This window comes from Kogia breviceps, chromosome 4 (assembly GCF_026419965.1).
Source record: "Kogia breviceps isolate mKogBre1 chromosome 4, mKogBre1 haplotype 1, whole genome shotgun sequence".
NCBI lineage: Eukaryota > Metazoa > Chordata > Mammalia > Artiodactyla > Physeteridae > Kogia > Kogia breviceps.
Genome location: NC_081313.1, coordinates 166,050,513 through 166,066,423, shown reverse-complemented (window position 1 = coordinate 166,066,423; position 15,911 = coordinate 166,050,513). Strand labels below are relative to the sequence as shown.

General features: G+C 48.0%; 1 protein-coding gene across 1 annotated transcript in view; it reads right to left on the bottom strand.

Annotated features, from left to right (window-relative positions):
- Nucleotides 1-537: 537 nt before the first annotated feature.
- The window catches only part of DOCK2 (dedicator of cytokinesis 2), a 420,075-nt gene continuing 404,701 nt past the window's right edge, over nucleotides 538-15,911 (bottom strand). Inside the window, exons 47-52 of the mRNA XM_059061186.2 lie at nucleotides 7,730-7,867; nucleotides 5,728-5,855; nucleotides 4,657-4,822; nucleotides 3,468-3,588; nucleotides 1,982-2,124; nucleotides 538-1,110 (exon numbers count right to left, since the gene is read on the bottom strand). Coding sequence (XP_058917169.1) covers nucleotides 1,048-1,110; nucleotides 1,982-2,124; nucleotides 3,468-3,588; nucleotides 4,657-4,822; nucleotides 5,728-5,855; nucleotides 7,730-7,867 — 759 coding nt within the window. The 3' untranslated portion in view covers nucleotides 538-1,047. The remainder of the gene's footprint in view (nucleotides 1,111-1,981; nucleotides 2,125-3,467; nucleotides 3,589-4,656; nucleotides 4,823-5,727; nucleotides 5,856-7,729; nucleotides 7,868-15,911) is intronic.

Sequence of the window (15,911 nt, the reverse complement as noted above, 5' to 3'; positions counted from 1 at the left end):
CTGCTCATGCAGGCGACACAGGTTCGTGTCCCGGTCCGGGAAGATCTCACATGCCGCGGAGCGGCTGGGCCCGTGAGCCATGGCCGCTGAGCCTGCGCGTCCGGAGCCTGTGCTCTGCAACGGGAGAGACCACAACAGTGAGAGGCCTGCGTACCGCAAAAAACAAAAAAGAAAGCCAAGTTTCCTGTCCAGCTCCTGCCAGTTTGATCCCAGGCTTTCCATGTACCACGTGTATGATCTTAGCTCACGTCGTGCCTCTGTGCCTCGGTGTCTTCATCTGGGAAACAATGTAAAGTACGAAACCGTTAACCCAAAATAAAATGAACGAATATTTAAACGAACTGAAGTTGTAGAGAAGATTCTTGGGGGTGGCACGAACAAGGTGGGTGGATTTGCACTGGGATGGGCTGGAGCCAGGTTTCTTAACATCACTGGAGGCCCTGGGCCTGCCTGCCCTCCCGACCGTCCCCAGGAGCAACCTGTCCAGTGCTGGGCCTTAGGGATTCAGCTGAGAGAATTATGCAATGAGGCTTGCTTGCGTCACGGAATCGTTTTTATTGTCAGTAAGAAATAGCAACACTTTGGAGATGATCAGTTAGAAAAAAGATGGGTTGGTTGTATTAAAAAATGTAAAGTACAAAACTGTTAACCACAAATAAAATAAAAGAATATTTAAAAGCTTTTCTGTTAAGCTCAGAAAATGAAACAAAAATATAGCTCCTTATACCTAAGAAACTGGGCTATAAAAAGGTGTGCCCAGGATGCTGGGGAGAGCATACTGGGAGAAGGCATTCTTGATGGAGCCTCGTGTGGCTAAGAATCCAGCTGGGGCGTCGTCACCCAGCACCTGGGTCACTGGCCCTGGTGATACTGGGTCTGTCCCCACTGACAGTTCTGGGGCCTAGATCAGCCCATTCCCTCTGTCTGAGTGCAGGCAACCGATGGATGGTCTCCCCACTCTTAGAGGCATCAATGTCCTGCTGTGTGTCTCCTCTTCTGGAAACCCCCATCCTTGTCTCCCCAGGTGCAGCCCTGGTCAGCAGCATCTCACAGGTCGGTGGACACTAAGTCGGAGGTCTGCTTGCCTTCTTCGGCAGGTTTGCCAGCCAGCTGCGTGGGAGAAGTGGATAAAGAGACACAACCCAAAATGGGGTCCTCATGAGCACCAAAGCAGGGCTTCCTGTCCCACTCACAAGGGCCGCTGAGCTGACCCCTCCCTTAACCCAGTGAGCCTGAGCTGCGGTGACTTTGATTGATGTGACCCGAAAGGCTGTGCCATGCAGTGGTCAGAACACAGGCTTTGCTGTTTCGTGGACCGTGTGAACTTGGGCAAGTCGCTTACCTAACTCCGTGAGCCTGATAAAATCCTCACAGTGGAAGGTCAAATGGGATCAGGTTTGGATAGGGCTTAGCATGGTGCCTGACTCATTGCATGCTCATGGTGAGCTTGCAGTTATTATGGCAGCGGAGTTCTGCTTTAATAGCGCCCTGAGGATCAAGGTGTCAGTGGTACCTTCATCTTGAGCAAAGACTGACAAGTAACAATAGGAGACGCGACGGGGCTTGAGAAGTCAGGGCTTGGAAACAAAACTTTTAAATAGTAGGATTCTGTAATATAAGTTGAATAGGAAAGTTCTTCCAAAAGAATTAAAAAGCACTTTTAGCTGCCCAGGTGCAGTGAAGGACAGCTATGATTTCTCAGGTCCCAGGGGCCCTGCACACCCGTCTGGCACATTCCTGCAGCCCAGCTGGGGTCCATCCTGCTCAGGGCAGCCACCTGGGGACCAAGAGGAGAACTGCACTCTGGGCATTTCTGGCCACCATCCCCACCCTAGGGGGCCCTGCCCATACCTCCCTGAGGGTGACTACAGCGTGCACACGCGCATATGCACACACGCCCCCATTTTCTCCTCTCTCCGCCTCCCCCTCTTCCCTTCCTCCTCCCCACCCCCCCCCTTCCTGGCACTGTCTGGGTGCTCACCATCGTCTTGAAGAACTGATTTACTTTCTTCCGCTTGAGCGTCTTCTTGTCGCCTTCTGACAGAGGGAGGAAGGTCTGGCTGAGGCGGGGGGATGAGTTGGCCTCTTCCGCCCCGGGCATGCTGGCCACCGAGAGCGTGAGGGCTGCGGGAGAGCCGAGAGCCACCGTGAGCGGTGGGCGGAGAGAGGGTGACCTCGGGGGGTAGACGGGAGATGCGCAGGGGACAGAGATAGCATCCAGGGAGAACAGGCGGGGGGCCAGGCAGAAGGCGGGAGGAGCGAGTGCTGCCGCGCCGGGACTGTCGAGCCTGTCGTCCACTGCGCTGAGGCCTGCCCAGCCCCGCACACAGCAGCCTGCAACGTGACCCGATCGAGGCCTCGTCCAAGGGCTTCTGGGCTGGAAACACGGTTTCATGGTGGGGGAAGGCCCTGGCCACTGGGGCCCTGACTTCCTCAGGGAACAGGGCCTTTTGCCCAGGTCGGGGAGATCGTGTGGGCTCACTCTTGTTTTCCAACACGGAGAACCCAGAGGTCCCAGGAGGAGAGCACCTCCAACCAAGGTGTCATCTGGTGATTATGGCCCCCAGCTCAGAGTCACACAGACGACTCTGACCCTCGGTTTTGACTTTGGGTACCTGGGGGTAAAAGCACAGACCTCAAGGGCGTTGTGAGGCCTGCTGCGAGGACAAGAGTGAAACGGCCACACAGGGGTGTCCTGCTGGGGACGCTGGGCAGTGGTTAGGGGTACAGTTCCAGGGGCCTCCACTACTTAGTGGCTGGGACAGTCAGGAGATTGACATTCTCAGTGCCTCAGTTTCCTCATCCATACAATGGGGCTGGTCACATGATCTACTTCATAGGTTTGTGCTGAGGCTTAAATGAAACAACGAAGGAGCAACATTTGTCACCAAGCACAGGGTGGCGGACACTAGAGACTTGCCACGTGCCAGATGGAGCACTCTTGGGCAGGCTACATCCCCAGTTAGAGCCCCAGGTCCCCCTCTGTGAATTAGCAAAGGTCCTCTGTAAGCTGCAGACCTCTTCACCGGACAATGAATGAGTGATGGGGGAAATGGAAGTATCTGTGCATCAAACACACTGCAGCTGTAAGATGTGGCAGCAATTTCTGTAAGTTCCGGAAATAGCCTTCCAGGCCCCAGAGGGAAACACAGGCTGAGAGATTTACCAGGGGCAGACTCCTGATCCCTGGGAGGGCCTGGCTAACTGAGAACCCAGGACCACCTGGTGGGACATACCACATTCCCAGTGGATCCTGAGCTCCAGAGTGACAGCAGGCCTCCACCCCAGCCCTGGCAGGGCCGCAGAAGTGGGTGGGTGTGGGGAGAGCTCAGAGGACAGGGGGGCTGTGAGCAAAGCCTCTTACCCCCAAGGTGTTTAGCTCACTTTGCTATGTAGATATGGTTCCCACCCTCCTCCACCCCCCGACACCTCTATACCCTCCGTGCTGGTGGTGGCAGGGTGCATACCTGGGATGGTGGGCATGGACTGGCTGGCGAAACTCATTTGAGAGAGGATGGATGCCCTGGGGGCGACGATCACATGCTCCGAAAGGTTGGTATCACTCATGAACTCTTGCTTCCTGGAAAGCTGTATAAATATATCATGCCCACGTGTGCATACACACACACACACACACACACACACACACACACACACACACACACACACACACACACACCCCAGAGGCTTAGCATGAGGCAGTTCTAGGCCCTGAAAAGTCAGCGATAAGGGTTTGCCATGGCTTCTATGGACCCAGCCCCAAGTTAATTTATTCTGTTTTGTGTCACCCTATGCCAGTGTGCCATGCATGGTTGCACAGGTTGTATACTATACAACTCTGCTGTGTGTATGTGGGGCAGGGTGGGCGGGGGGGGCATTCATTTAGACTATTGTGTGAATGATGCCCCCTAGAATTGTGAAACACAGTCTTGTTTCCAGCCTTCCCCCCCTGGCAAGAATAGCCTCTGAGGCCTACTGGGAAGTTTGTGGGGGATTCTTTCATCGCTGGAAGGCCATCTCAGCTGGGCCCTTCGCCCTTTCATCCGGCAGCCCTCCCTTCCCAGGAGAGTAAATCCCTCTCCCCCTTCCAGGCTCCCAGAATGCTTTCAACAAACCTCTCTTTCAGGGGGAAGCTGGGGTTGAACCCAGGGCTGTCTGGTACCAAGTCTCATATTAAATAGTTATAAGTTTATAAGACAATAACTCTTAAAGTTAGGGCAGTGAGAATTTCATCTCTGCATCCCCAGCTGGGCTCCCAGTCTACTGGAAGAGCTTAGCTGAGTCTGAGATGTCAGTGGTTAGAATGGCCCTGGGGTGGGGATAGAGGGCCGAGGTGGAAACACCTGGCCCAGCCCTGGGAGGGTGGCTCTCCTGCTCAGTGGTGGACCGGGCAGCTTCTCCCCAGCCTCAGAGTCCTGTGCGACGGTAGAAAGGACACAGTGACAGCCTGGGTCATATCCCACTCTGTCACATCCAGGCTGCAAGGGCGCCAGCAAGCACTTCACCTCCCTGCCCCTGAGATGCCACCTCGGTAACCCCACTTCACTGTGAGGGTGAGGCTTGAGCGGCCCACGTCTCGGAGCTCCAGGCAGTGTGCCGGGCATGCAGTGGAGCTCTGCCGATGGTGTCAGAGAAGATCCTGCCTTGGCCACTCACCCGCTTCAAGTCTGCCGTGGCCTTCTCGTCCACAAATACCACACTGCTCCTCTTGGTCCTCTTCTTGGACCTCCGCAGCTTGACCTCTGGCAGAGTGCTCCCTGGGAAGATCGGATCCTCTTGTTCCATTTTTGGAGTCTTGGGAGGTGCTAATTCCTGGTCGAAGCTGAATAGCAAGAGGGACAGCAGTAAAAACTGCAGTTAAGAGCTTCAGTGGAACTGTCTTACAGGAACCCAGGCTGACTGAGTTGTCGCCCCGGGATCGGGGGGTAGATCAGCTCACCTGGAAGAGTTTGGGGAGCCACTTGCTTAATGTGCAAACACTCAAAATACAGGGTAAAATAAAATTGAAGGCGGTGAGCCATAAAACTGGTGATAGATAGGAAGAGAAAACTGGTTAAAAATACGGATCTGGATTCAAATCTATGCCACTTTTTAGCCGAATGACTTTGGGCAAATCACTCAACCTCTCTGAGCCACGATTTCCTTTTCAGTAAACGGGGGGTGTTTGCAGCAACTTTGCAGAGTAGCCAAGAGACGAGGTCAAGGACCCCTTAGCACATCCTCCCAGAGAGAGTTCTCCATCACAGAATCTGCTATTACATTAGTTGAGTCGGGCCGGGTCGCACAGATGGCTCCAAGAAAGTGGAAGGGGAGAGGCTCTTCTTGGCTGAGGAGGGGAACCCTGACAGAGGTATAGGCAGGTACAGGAGGAGGAGCTCCGGGATGGGGGGTTGGTGGGGATGGGAGCCCCGGCAGAGGCAAGAAGATGAGGAGCTCGGGCTGGCTGATGGAGGTGGCTGGACGGGGAGCCTGTGGGCTGTGCGGTGTCCTGCTGGGTCCTCAGGAAAAGCCACCACGCCTCTCTGGGCCTCGACTGACCCCCTAACAACGGCACTAGGCTGCACAGGGTAGTTACGAGGGTTTTAATGAGGTGCCAGGTGGGGAGGGCTTTCCAACAGAAGGGCACGGAGATGTAGGACGGCCAAGGGCAGAAGGGCAAGAAGCGAGGCTTTGCTGAGGGCTAGGCTGGTGCAGGGGTACGGGGGGCTGCCTGGGCTGGGGACTGACCTCTCGGAGGTGACTTTGCTGGGCGTGCTGCAGTCAGAGTTCATGGAGGCCATGGAGATGATGGACATCTGCCTGTAGGAGCGCAGCATAGACCGGGGCCGGCCCACTCGTCTGTCCTCGAAGTCGGGCTGCGGGGCGGGGAGGAGGGTGTGGGTTAGCAGCCGGGTCTGATGTCAAGGAGGGCTGGGGGGATGGGGTGACATGGCCTCTGCATTACTGCTGCCTTCCTCCTTCACCTGCGTGGGGCAGAGCAAAATCTTCCTGGCTGGCTGAGGCTACGTGCAGCTGTTTAATAAAGAATTTGTCAGGCCTTTATTCCTGGTTCCTGGGAGGTGATGTCTAAATCCTTGCAATTTCCCCACCGGTAGGACTGTCTTTGTTTTTCATGGTGGCCCCTTTACACTGATGGGAAGACTCGGGATGGGAGCTGGCCAGAAAGACCAACCTTGTGATTACAGGGCTGGGACTCCGGGCCAGATGATATCAGCTCAGCCTCTGGGGAGGAAGGGGGACTGGAGACTGATGTCAACCACGTGGCCAACGATTCTTTCAATCATGCCTATAAACCCCAATAAAAACTCCAGACACTTAGACTAAGGTGAGCTTTCCTGGCTGGTAATCACACATGGATGTGTCAGTAAGAATAGATACGGTGACATGTCCTGAGGACACAGAAGCTGTGTGTTTGGGACCCTCCCAGACCTCACCCTATGCTTCTCTTCATTTGGCTGGTCCTGATTTGTTTCCTTGATAATAAAACTGTAATCATAAGTACAGTCATCCTTTAGTATCTATGACCTCCGAGGATACCAAAATCCAGGGATGCTCAAGTCCCTTACATAAAATGGCATAGTATTTGCATGTAGCCTATACATATCCTCTAGTATAATTTAAATCCTCTCTAGATTACTTATAATACCTAATACAATGTAAATGCTATGTAAATAGTTGTAACTATAATATAAATGTGAGGTAAATAGTTGCCAGCACAGCAAATTCAAGTTTTGCTTTTTGGAACTTTCTCGATTTTTTTCCCCAAGTATTTCTGATCCTCCGTTGGTTGAATCTGCGAATAGGGAACTCATGGATATGGAGGGAGGGCCGACTCCTTGACTTCTGTGAAATTATCAGACCTGAAGGGGTGGTGGGAATCTCCAAATTTGTAACCAGTTGGTCAGAGGTGCAGGTGGCCTGGAAACCCTGGTGTCTGAAGTGAGGGGAGTCTTGTGGAGGACTTTGCCCTTAACCTATGCAATGTCACCTAACTCTGGGTGGTTACCATCAGAACTGCATTGGGGTGTCACACGGGGATTGCTGGAAGAGGCGACCTGTCTCATGGAAAAACTGTTGTGCCAGAAGATAAGAGACCTGAGTTCACCTCCATGCTTTCCAGTAACTCACTTCTCGTCTCTGGGCCTGTTTTCCCATCTGTAAAATCAGAGGGTCGGGCCAGATGGCCTCTGAAGGACCACACAGCCTTGACGTTTTATGATGCTACTTTCTGGGGAAGAGGATAAAGAAGAAGTCTCGTGAGCACCAGGCTGATGGCCTCTTGAGGACACGGAGCTTATTAGTGGCCCAAAGCGCTGGCTTTGCAGGCCAACAGAGCCAGGGGCAGTGACCTGCACTCACTTGTCATGTAGCCTCTGGCAAGTCACTTACACCTAGGAACCTCCAGAAGAGATACAAGGGGTTAAAAATCACGCCCAGGCTTGTTGTGAAGACGAAATGACCTAAGTGCTTAGACTAGACTGGCACATAACAGGTGCTTCATCAATACTGTTTTTATTATTATTAGCACAGTCCCTTGAGTGCTAAGGCCTCAATTTGTAACTGGCATTTATCTGGGGTGACTTTTGAGGGACCAAGTTTTCAGAAAGGTTCCCTGGGTTGGCCCTGGCACTGCTGGCTCTCAGGTCCTTCTCCTCAAGGGCAGGTTCCTTGGCTCCAATCTCATCCTCCTCCCTGTCCCACCCCTCCCGGCCACAGGGACCACCAGTACCATCTCTCTGACACCGTACTCCTTCTCCACCTTCACTTTCAGGTTCTTGAAACATTCCTCCATCCGGTCGTGGAAGGGCCGCAGATTATCTGACACCCTTTTCTCATGGATCTTAATCCCAGCTCCCAGGAAGGGGATCTGGAGAGAGAGGTGGTAAATGATGAGCCAAAGGTTGGCCACCTGGCCCTATGGAGGTGGTGGAAGCAAGTCTGCCTGCTGGGAATTTGTTGAGGGCTTTAGGGTCTTGGAAACCTTCAAGCGGGGTCACCAACCCTGAGAAACGGGAAAGCTGCATCCTTGGGGTTTGCTCTGGAAACAAGACCTCTAGGAGAAAGACCTCCAGCTTCCCTTGCCCCACAGGAGGGCTGGATGCCCCCCACCCCCATTAGAAGCCACGTGTTAGGGAAAGTCTGCACCTTACAGAATCTACTGAGGGGCAGAGTGTGAGACCAGAGGAGAGGACTCTCTGTTGCTTTGACTTAAAGCCTTGCCCAAGAAGTTCTTGGCAATGCAAAAGGGAAAGTATGATTGTCAGAGGCTGGGAGATAGGAGAAGGGAAGGGTTGAATGGAAAAGAAGGAGTGGGCACAGCCTGGTCTCACAACACAGGAGATCCAGTGCTACTACCTCATGTGGTTGCTGAAGAAAGATACCCAAATGTTAACATCGTGGAGTTAACCAGCCAATAGGGAGTTTTTAAAAAGTGATGTAAAAAGCCTTGGGAAGATGAGAGGGGAAGAGATAATTGACATGAGACAGTTAAGCTCTTATTTATCAACAGAGGAGGTCAATAAACACTGGCTAAATGGTAGATACAAGGACAGTAGCCAAGCCACAGTGGCTACGATGAGCAGCAACAGCTGAGAAAGTTCGTAGTGTGGCCCCAGGGAAACTTAGTAAGGGCTGCAAAGAGTAGAATATAGATCATTTTGAAGAAGAAAATGTTTCCATGATGGTGACATAAAGACATTTCTGCCTCCTTCTCCTGGAGGGCTCCCCAAAATGACAAAGTGAAGGAGAAACTGAAATTCCATGAGACAAGGAGACATCTATGAACTTGGCCCACAATACATCAGGTGGAAGGTGGATGGTAACTGACCTTCCAGGGCAGAGGAGGAGTTGGTGGTTAAGAGGCCAATCTGCCTCTGGGAAGCCAGAAGGGGCTCAGGGATTAGAGGCACCAGGTATCCCAGAAAAGCTAGAGTGAGTTGAAAGGCTGAATGAAAACAGAGGGATGGGTTGAAATTCTGTGACAGGAGCAGTTAGATGGCCAGGTCCCTACTGCTTTATCTGGTAGCCAAGTGTCACATTTTCCCATTTCCCCAAGAAGCAGGAGCTTATCCTCTAGAACAATGAGAACAATCAGCTATGGGCTGAGGGGTACCAGGCACAACAGAGGGCATGGATGAGGAACCAAACAGGAAATAGGGGGGTGAGGGAAAGTTTGCACACTAATAGACAGTGAGACCTTCACTTTCCAGTCCCCAGATTGCCAGCAGTGCAGGAGCCAGGGGGACCTCCATATGCAATAGCTTGAAGGGTCTGTCCCGGGGAAAGTGAATGGTGCATGTTATACAGACGTCTGTGGATCACTCAGGTACCATATGTAATGCCATCCAGGTGACAATACCTTCTCTCATGTGCATAGAAATTCATTCAGCTTTTTTAGTGCCCCACTCTTTACTATGAACAGACTGCGAAGGATCACCAGGCATTGAAGGAAATTCTCCTGTGTGAAAGACAGAGATCAGAACCAACAGATAGGAAGAAAAGCAAAAAGGGAGGGAGTAAGGGAGAGAGGAAGAAAAGAATGAATGGACTAACGTGGAAGAAACAGAGAATGAAGAGAGCTTAAGAAAACTTTATTTTTTTTTAATAACTAATATATAGAAAAAGAAAAAAATTTCTATCCATGAAACAAGACAAAGATTTTATTTAAAAAAGAAAGGAATGGGAATTCCCTGGTGGCACAGTGGTTAAGAAATCACCTGCCAATGCAGGGGACACGGGTTTGAGCCCTGGTCCAGGAAGATACTACATGCCACGGAGCAACTAAGCCCATGTGCCACAACTACTGAGCCTGCGCATCAGAACTACTGAAGCTCGAGTGCCCAGAGCCCGCGTTCCGCAACTAGAGAAGCCACCGCAATGAGAGAGCAGATCCCGCTCACCACAACTAGAGAAAGCTCGCGCGCAGCAATGAAGACCCAGCACAGCCAAAAATAAATAAATAAAATTATTTTAAAAAGAGAAGGGAATGATAATGGAAATACTACATATAAAAACTAGTGAGATATAAAGTTGTTAATGGAGATAAACGTATAGCTTTAGTTTTACATGTTAGAAAAGACAGAAAATCAATTAGCTAAGTATCCATCTCAAGATATTAGCAGAATAATGGCAAACTAAACCCAAAGAGAGAAAAAGGAAGGAAATAATAAAAGAGTGGACATGAATGAAAAAGAAAACAAACTGACAACACAGAGGATTGACAAATCCAAAAGTTGGTTCCTTGAAAAGACAAAAACATTGATAAACACCTTAAAGGGCTAATAAAAAAATAGAAGGTACCAATAACCAATATCAGAATTTTAAAAGGAGTATCACTATAGGAAGTACAAGCATTATAAAAGATCATAAGAGGATATTATTAAAAAGTTTATATCAATAAATTTAATATTTAGATAAAATGGACAAATTGCTAGAAAAATACAACTTACCAAAAAGGGGACAAAAGAAATAGGAAATCTGAAAACTATTAAATTAAATACATACTTTAAAACATTCCTGGCCCATATGGCGTCACAGACCAATTCTAGCAAACATTTAAGTGATAAATAAATGCCAACTTTATACAAACTCTTAAAAATTTTTAAAATGGGGAGTAATTTTCAACCTACTTTTTGAGACCAGGGTAACTTTGTTACAAGAATTGAACAAGGATATTATAAAAAAAGAAAGTTATGGGTTAATATCTCTTTTGAGCATAGACACAAAAATCCTGAAGAGCATATTTTCAAATAGAATCCAGAAGTATATAAAAATGATAATACATTATGACCAAGTGGGATTTATGTCATACACGCAAGGTTGGTTTAATAGTCCAAAATCAGCTAATATAATTCACTGAATTAGCATAATAATGAAGAAAAACAATATGAGTATCTCAATAGATGCATAAAAGGCAGTTGACAAATTAAAAACCCATTCATGATAAACTAGCAAACTAGGCATAGAATGGGACATCATCTTTAAAACATCCCACTCTGTGAAATACTGAATCTTGCCCTGATGTGGGAAACATGAGGGCAAGATGTACTCTCTCTCTTCTTATACTCATCAGTGCAATGAGGCAAGAAAAATAACTGAACAGTGTAAGATTGGAACAGAAGAAGTAAAACTTTTTATATTAGCAGATATGTTTGTCTGTAGAACATCCAAAAGAATGTACAAACAATTTGACTTATTAAGTGAATTTAGTAAGGTTGCTGGATACAAGGTAAACATACCCCCCAAAAAAATTGTGATGATATTGACAAAAAGAGAAATTTAAAAAATACCATTTATAATAGTTAAAAATATCAAATACCTTAAAACAAATCTAATAAAATTGTGAAAGACCTTTCCAGTGAAAACTACAAAACTTTGATGAGTGAAATTAAAGAACTAAAGAAAGGGAGAGAGATTCCATATTCATGTACTGGAAGAATCAATTATTATTAAAACAGAAATTCTTCCTAAATTAATCTACGTGCCTAATATATTCCTATTCAAAATCTCAATGTGTTTTGGGGGTGTGTGAAAATTGGCAAGCTGATTTAAAAATGTATATGGAGGGCTTCCCTGGTGGTGCAGTGGTTGAGAGTCCGCCTGCCAATGCAGGGGACATGGGTTCGTGCCCCGGTCCGGGAAGATCCCACATGCCACGGAGCGGCTGGGCCCGTGAGCCATGGCCGCTGAGCCTGCACGTCTGGAGCCTGTGCTCCGCAACGGGAGAGGCCGCGAAAGTGAGAGGCCCGCGCACCGCGATGAAGAGTGGCCCCCGCTTGCCATAACTAGAGAAAGCCCTCGCACAGAAATGAAGACCCAACACAGCCCTAAATAAAAAAATAAAAAAATTTTAAAAATTTAAAAAAAGTGTATATGGAAATACAAAGGACTAGAAGGACCAAGACAAATTTGAAAAAAAATTGCAGTACTGTCACTATCAGATCTCAAGAGTTACTATAAAGCTACAGTAATTAGGAACAGTATGGCACTGGATCAACAGACCAATGGAATAGAGTAGGAAGTCCAGAAATAGACTGACACCTATATGATCACTTTATGTCAAAGCTGGGAGAAGTAATAGTCTTTTCAACAAATGGTGCTAGACTAATTAGAAATCTGTATAGAAAAATAATTTACCCCTTACTTCATGTCAGTCAAAATGGATCATAGACTTAAGAGTATAGGACAAAACAATAAAACTTCCCAATAAAACACAGGAAATACTGTCATGATCTTGGGATAGCCAGAGATTTCATAAAGTGAAGACAAAAGTAATAATCATTAAAAAAATTGATAAATTGGACCTCATTAAAATTACAAACTTGTTCTTCAAAAATACATCATTAGAAAGTAAACAGACAAGCCACAGACTGAATGAAGATATTTGCAATACACATATTTGACAAAGGACTCATATCTAGCATATATATAAACTCCTATGAATTATTAACGAAAAGACAATTCAGTTAATAAAATAAGTAAAAGATCTCAACAAAAGTTTCACAGAAAGGTTATTCAATTAGCCAATAAACACATGAAAAGGCGATGAACACCGTTGCTCACAAAGAAAATGCAAATTAAAATTAAACTGAGACACCACCTCACAACCACCAGAAAGACTAAAATTAAAGACTCACAGTATCACGCGTCAGCAAGAATGTGGAGCAACCCAGACCCACAGAAGTTCTTGGTGGGAGTGTAAATTGGCTCAGCCACTTTGGAAAACTGCTTCTTGGTATCCAGTAAGGCTAAAGATAAACGCATGACCCAGCACTCCCACTACTAGATAGATAGTGAGGACACTGAGAGCTTATGCCCATCAAAAAACACGAACAAGAATGTTCATACAACTCTTTCCACACTATCCAAAATCTGAAAACAACCCACCATCAACAGGAGAATGGATAAATACATTGGTATGTTATTGGTATATTGTACAGTCACACAGTGGATAACACTTAGAACAAAAAAAGAAAAACTTCTCTTGCATGTAACAGCCTGGATGAATCGCAAAGGCGTTTCAGTGGAAAAAAGAAGCCAGACACACAGTAACACATACTGTGTAATACCATTTTTGTGACGTTCAAGAACTGACAAAACTAATCTACGGTGACAGAAGTTTGGCAGTTATCTGTTAAAGCCAATATATTCTAACATACTATAACCGAGCAATTCCACACCTAGGTACACATCCAACAGAAATTGTGCATGTGTGTGCCAAAAAGACACACACAAAGATGTTCAGGACAGCACGACTTCTAATTCCCTCAAACTGAAATCAACCCAAATCTCCATCAGTTGAAAAATAAATAAATACGTTTTGGCATGATTATACAGTCCAGCTGCGTAGACTATTATACATCGATGAAAATGAATACATGATTGCTATGTACAACAAAATAAATCCATTTTAAAACATAACAGGAAAGAAGTTAGACGCAAAAGAATGCACACTGTGTGATTCCATTTATATACAGGACAAAAAACAAGCAAAAGTAAACTACAGTATTTAGAAATGAGTGCCTGGCTGGTTAAATAGTATCTTTAAAAAGCAAGTAAATGGTTACTGTAAAAGCAGGAGAGGGGGTCAACCTTGGGAGGGCTGGCAATGACTAAAAGAAGGCACAAGAGAGGCTTCTGGGTGCGAGAGGAACGCTGCTTCTTCATCTGGTGGTGGCCACTAAGTGTACACTGTGACAACTCAGTGGGCTGTATATTTTTGTTATGTGTAGTTTTCTGTATGTAATATTTCGTGAAATGTTTACAAGAAGAATGTACTGTAGACATCTTTCGGTGCCAGTAAATAGAGAGAAAATCTTTACAAAGAAAAAAATTAAGAAGCGATCACTCTTGAAATCCATGAAATCTTGAACACGTAATGTACTTTGCACTTGTAGCTTCTGTTGGGTTGCTAGAGGTGCAAGTACATCTCCCTTTGAAATCTAAGGGTCTCGTGTTTTGAGAAAATCCAAAGGGAATTTGGCTTTGGCAAACCAAGATCCAATCTATAATTAAGCTCCAAGAAGGGAGGGAGGGAGCAGGCCCACAATTTTATCGAGCGCTTTATTTCTGTTGCCTGGCACACAGTTGGGACTCAAATATATATAAGTTGCAAGAATGAATGGAATAACATGGAAGAGCTAATCTGCTGTGTGTAAAGTAAAAAAGGGTCACCTTCACCCTGAGCAGGGCAGCATCTTTTGAGTATTGAGGATGCTGGACTCTGAGTGGGAGGAATGCGGCCCAGGGCAATCCCCTTTGCAGGCTCTTAGAAGCTGTAACATCAAATACATGCTTTCAAAGTCTCCTTTCTTTGCTTGCGGTGCCCCTCTATTAACTGCAAGACTTTGGGAGAATTTCCTTAGAAGGCGCGGCCTGGTATCAGCTGTGCTCTGAGGCCACAGTCTGGTCCATGCTTTGGGTGCAGTGAATACAGCCCAGAGAGTCCATTACCAGGTGATAAGACATGCGCAATAGAGAGGCCCAGGACAGTGATATGGATTGAGAATGACACCCAACAACCATTCACATTTGTGTGACATGTCAGCCCTCCCTGGGACACCCCAGAAACAGCTGAGGAAGGAAACCAACCAAAGCTGAGTCTTCCTGCTTCCCAAGTTGGGGATGGGGAGGGGGAGTATCATTATTTGAGTATTAAAGGACGTGATGACCTCGGAAGGCTGGGGCTCTTGGGGATGTCTGGGTTTCACAGGTGGCACAAGGTAAGAAGGGAGAGAAAATTCCGGACTCACAAAATGCATTCAGGAGAGTGTATCTGTGCAGCGCCTGGCGTTTTATTTTTAAGGCCTCACTTTGCATAAATTGGCAGAGGCAGAGAAGGACCTGAATTAGGAATCCTTATTTTAAGAAAAGAGGCTGCACCCAAAGCTTCTCACTCCCTAATTCCCCTAGAGTAACAAAAACTCCCTACCACAGTAGCTCGCTTTTCTTTGCACTGTGACTGCCAAGAAGGGAGGAGGGAGGGCCAGCAGCTGCAGACGCCGCCCCCTGCTGCCCTGCTCGCCTCCCCAGCCTCCCCCCAGCGCACCCTCCAGAGCCCACCCTGCGTCCTGGGTGCCGGGTGGCCCGTGGAAAGCAGGGAGAGATGTTTGAGGGGGGGCTGCTGCAGGCCTAGACCAGGAGCCTGGTCCTCTGAATGCCTGTAGGTGAGGGGTCTGTGGATTGTTTCTTCTCTAGGGAGTGTCAGAGAGCAGGAGAGAGAGGAAACACGGGAGAGGGAGCCAGAGAAAATGCAGAGAAGGAGGGAGGGCAGTGGAGAGAGATGAGGAAGGGAAGCAGAGCCAGGAGTGAGGTGCGAGGGGGGCAGCAGAGACAGGCCAGAGTCAGAGAGGGGACGGGGAGAAGCACAGAACTTCTAAGGAGAGGAGGAAGACAGAGACACATGCACAGCAAGAGTCAGAGAGATCGTGGAGGGAAGGGACAGAGGGACAAGGATGCAAGGAGAGGGCAGATAAGCAGATGGCAGGATAAAGCAGGCGTGAAGGACAGTCCTCAGCCCTTCCGAGGTGCCGGGCTGGGCTCCGGAGGGAAGCGCAGCTTGTGCAGAGTGCAGACCCTTTGCTTGAAAACCAACCAAACCGAGGCCTCGATGATTTTCGAAACCTGATATCCATCTGAGCATTATCTGCAACAAACTGGGTCAGCCTTAGTAGGAGGAGAGGTGGGGTAGGGGCCAAAGTCTTCCATTATCTGATGGGCGGGTGCTGGGTGTGGTGGGAGGTGGTGGGAGGTGGTGGGAGGTGCGCAGGACCCTGGCTTTCACTTCAGTCCCCCCTGGGAGAAGCCACCTCCTGCATTCAACATCCAACAGGGCAGTGTTAGCAACACGCAGCACAGCATCACTGCCCGGCGCCAGTGCAGCACCCCAAGGGTGCGGTGCCCCAAATCCCGCT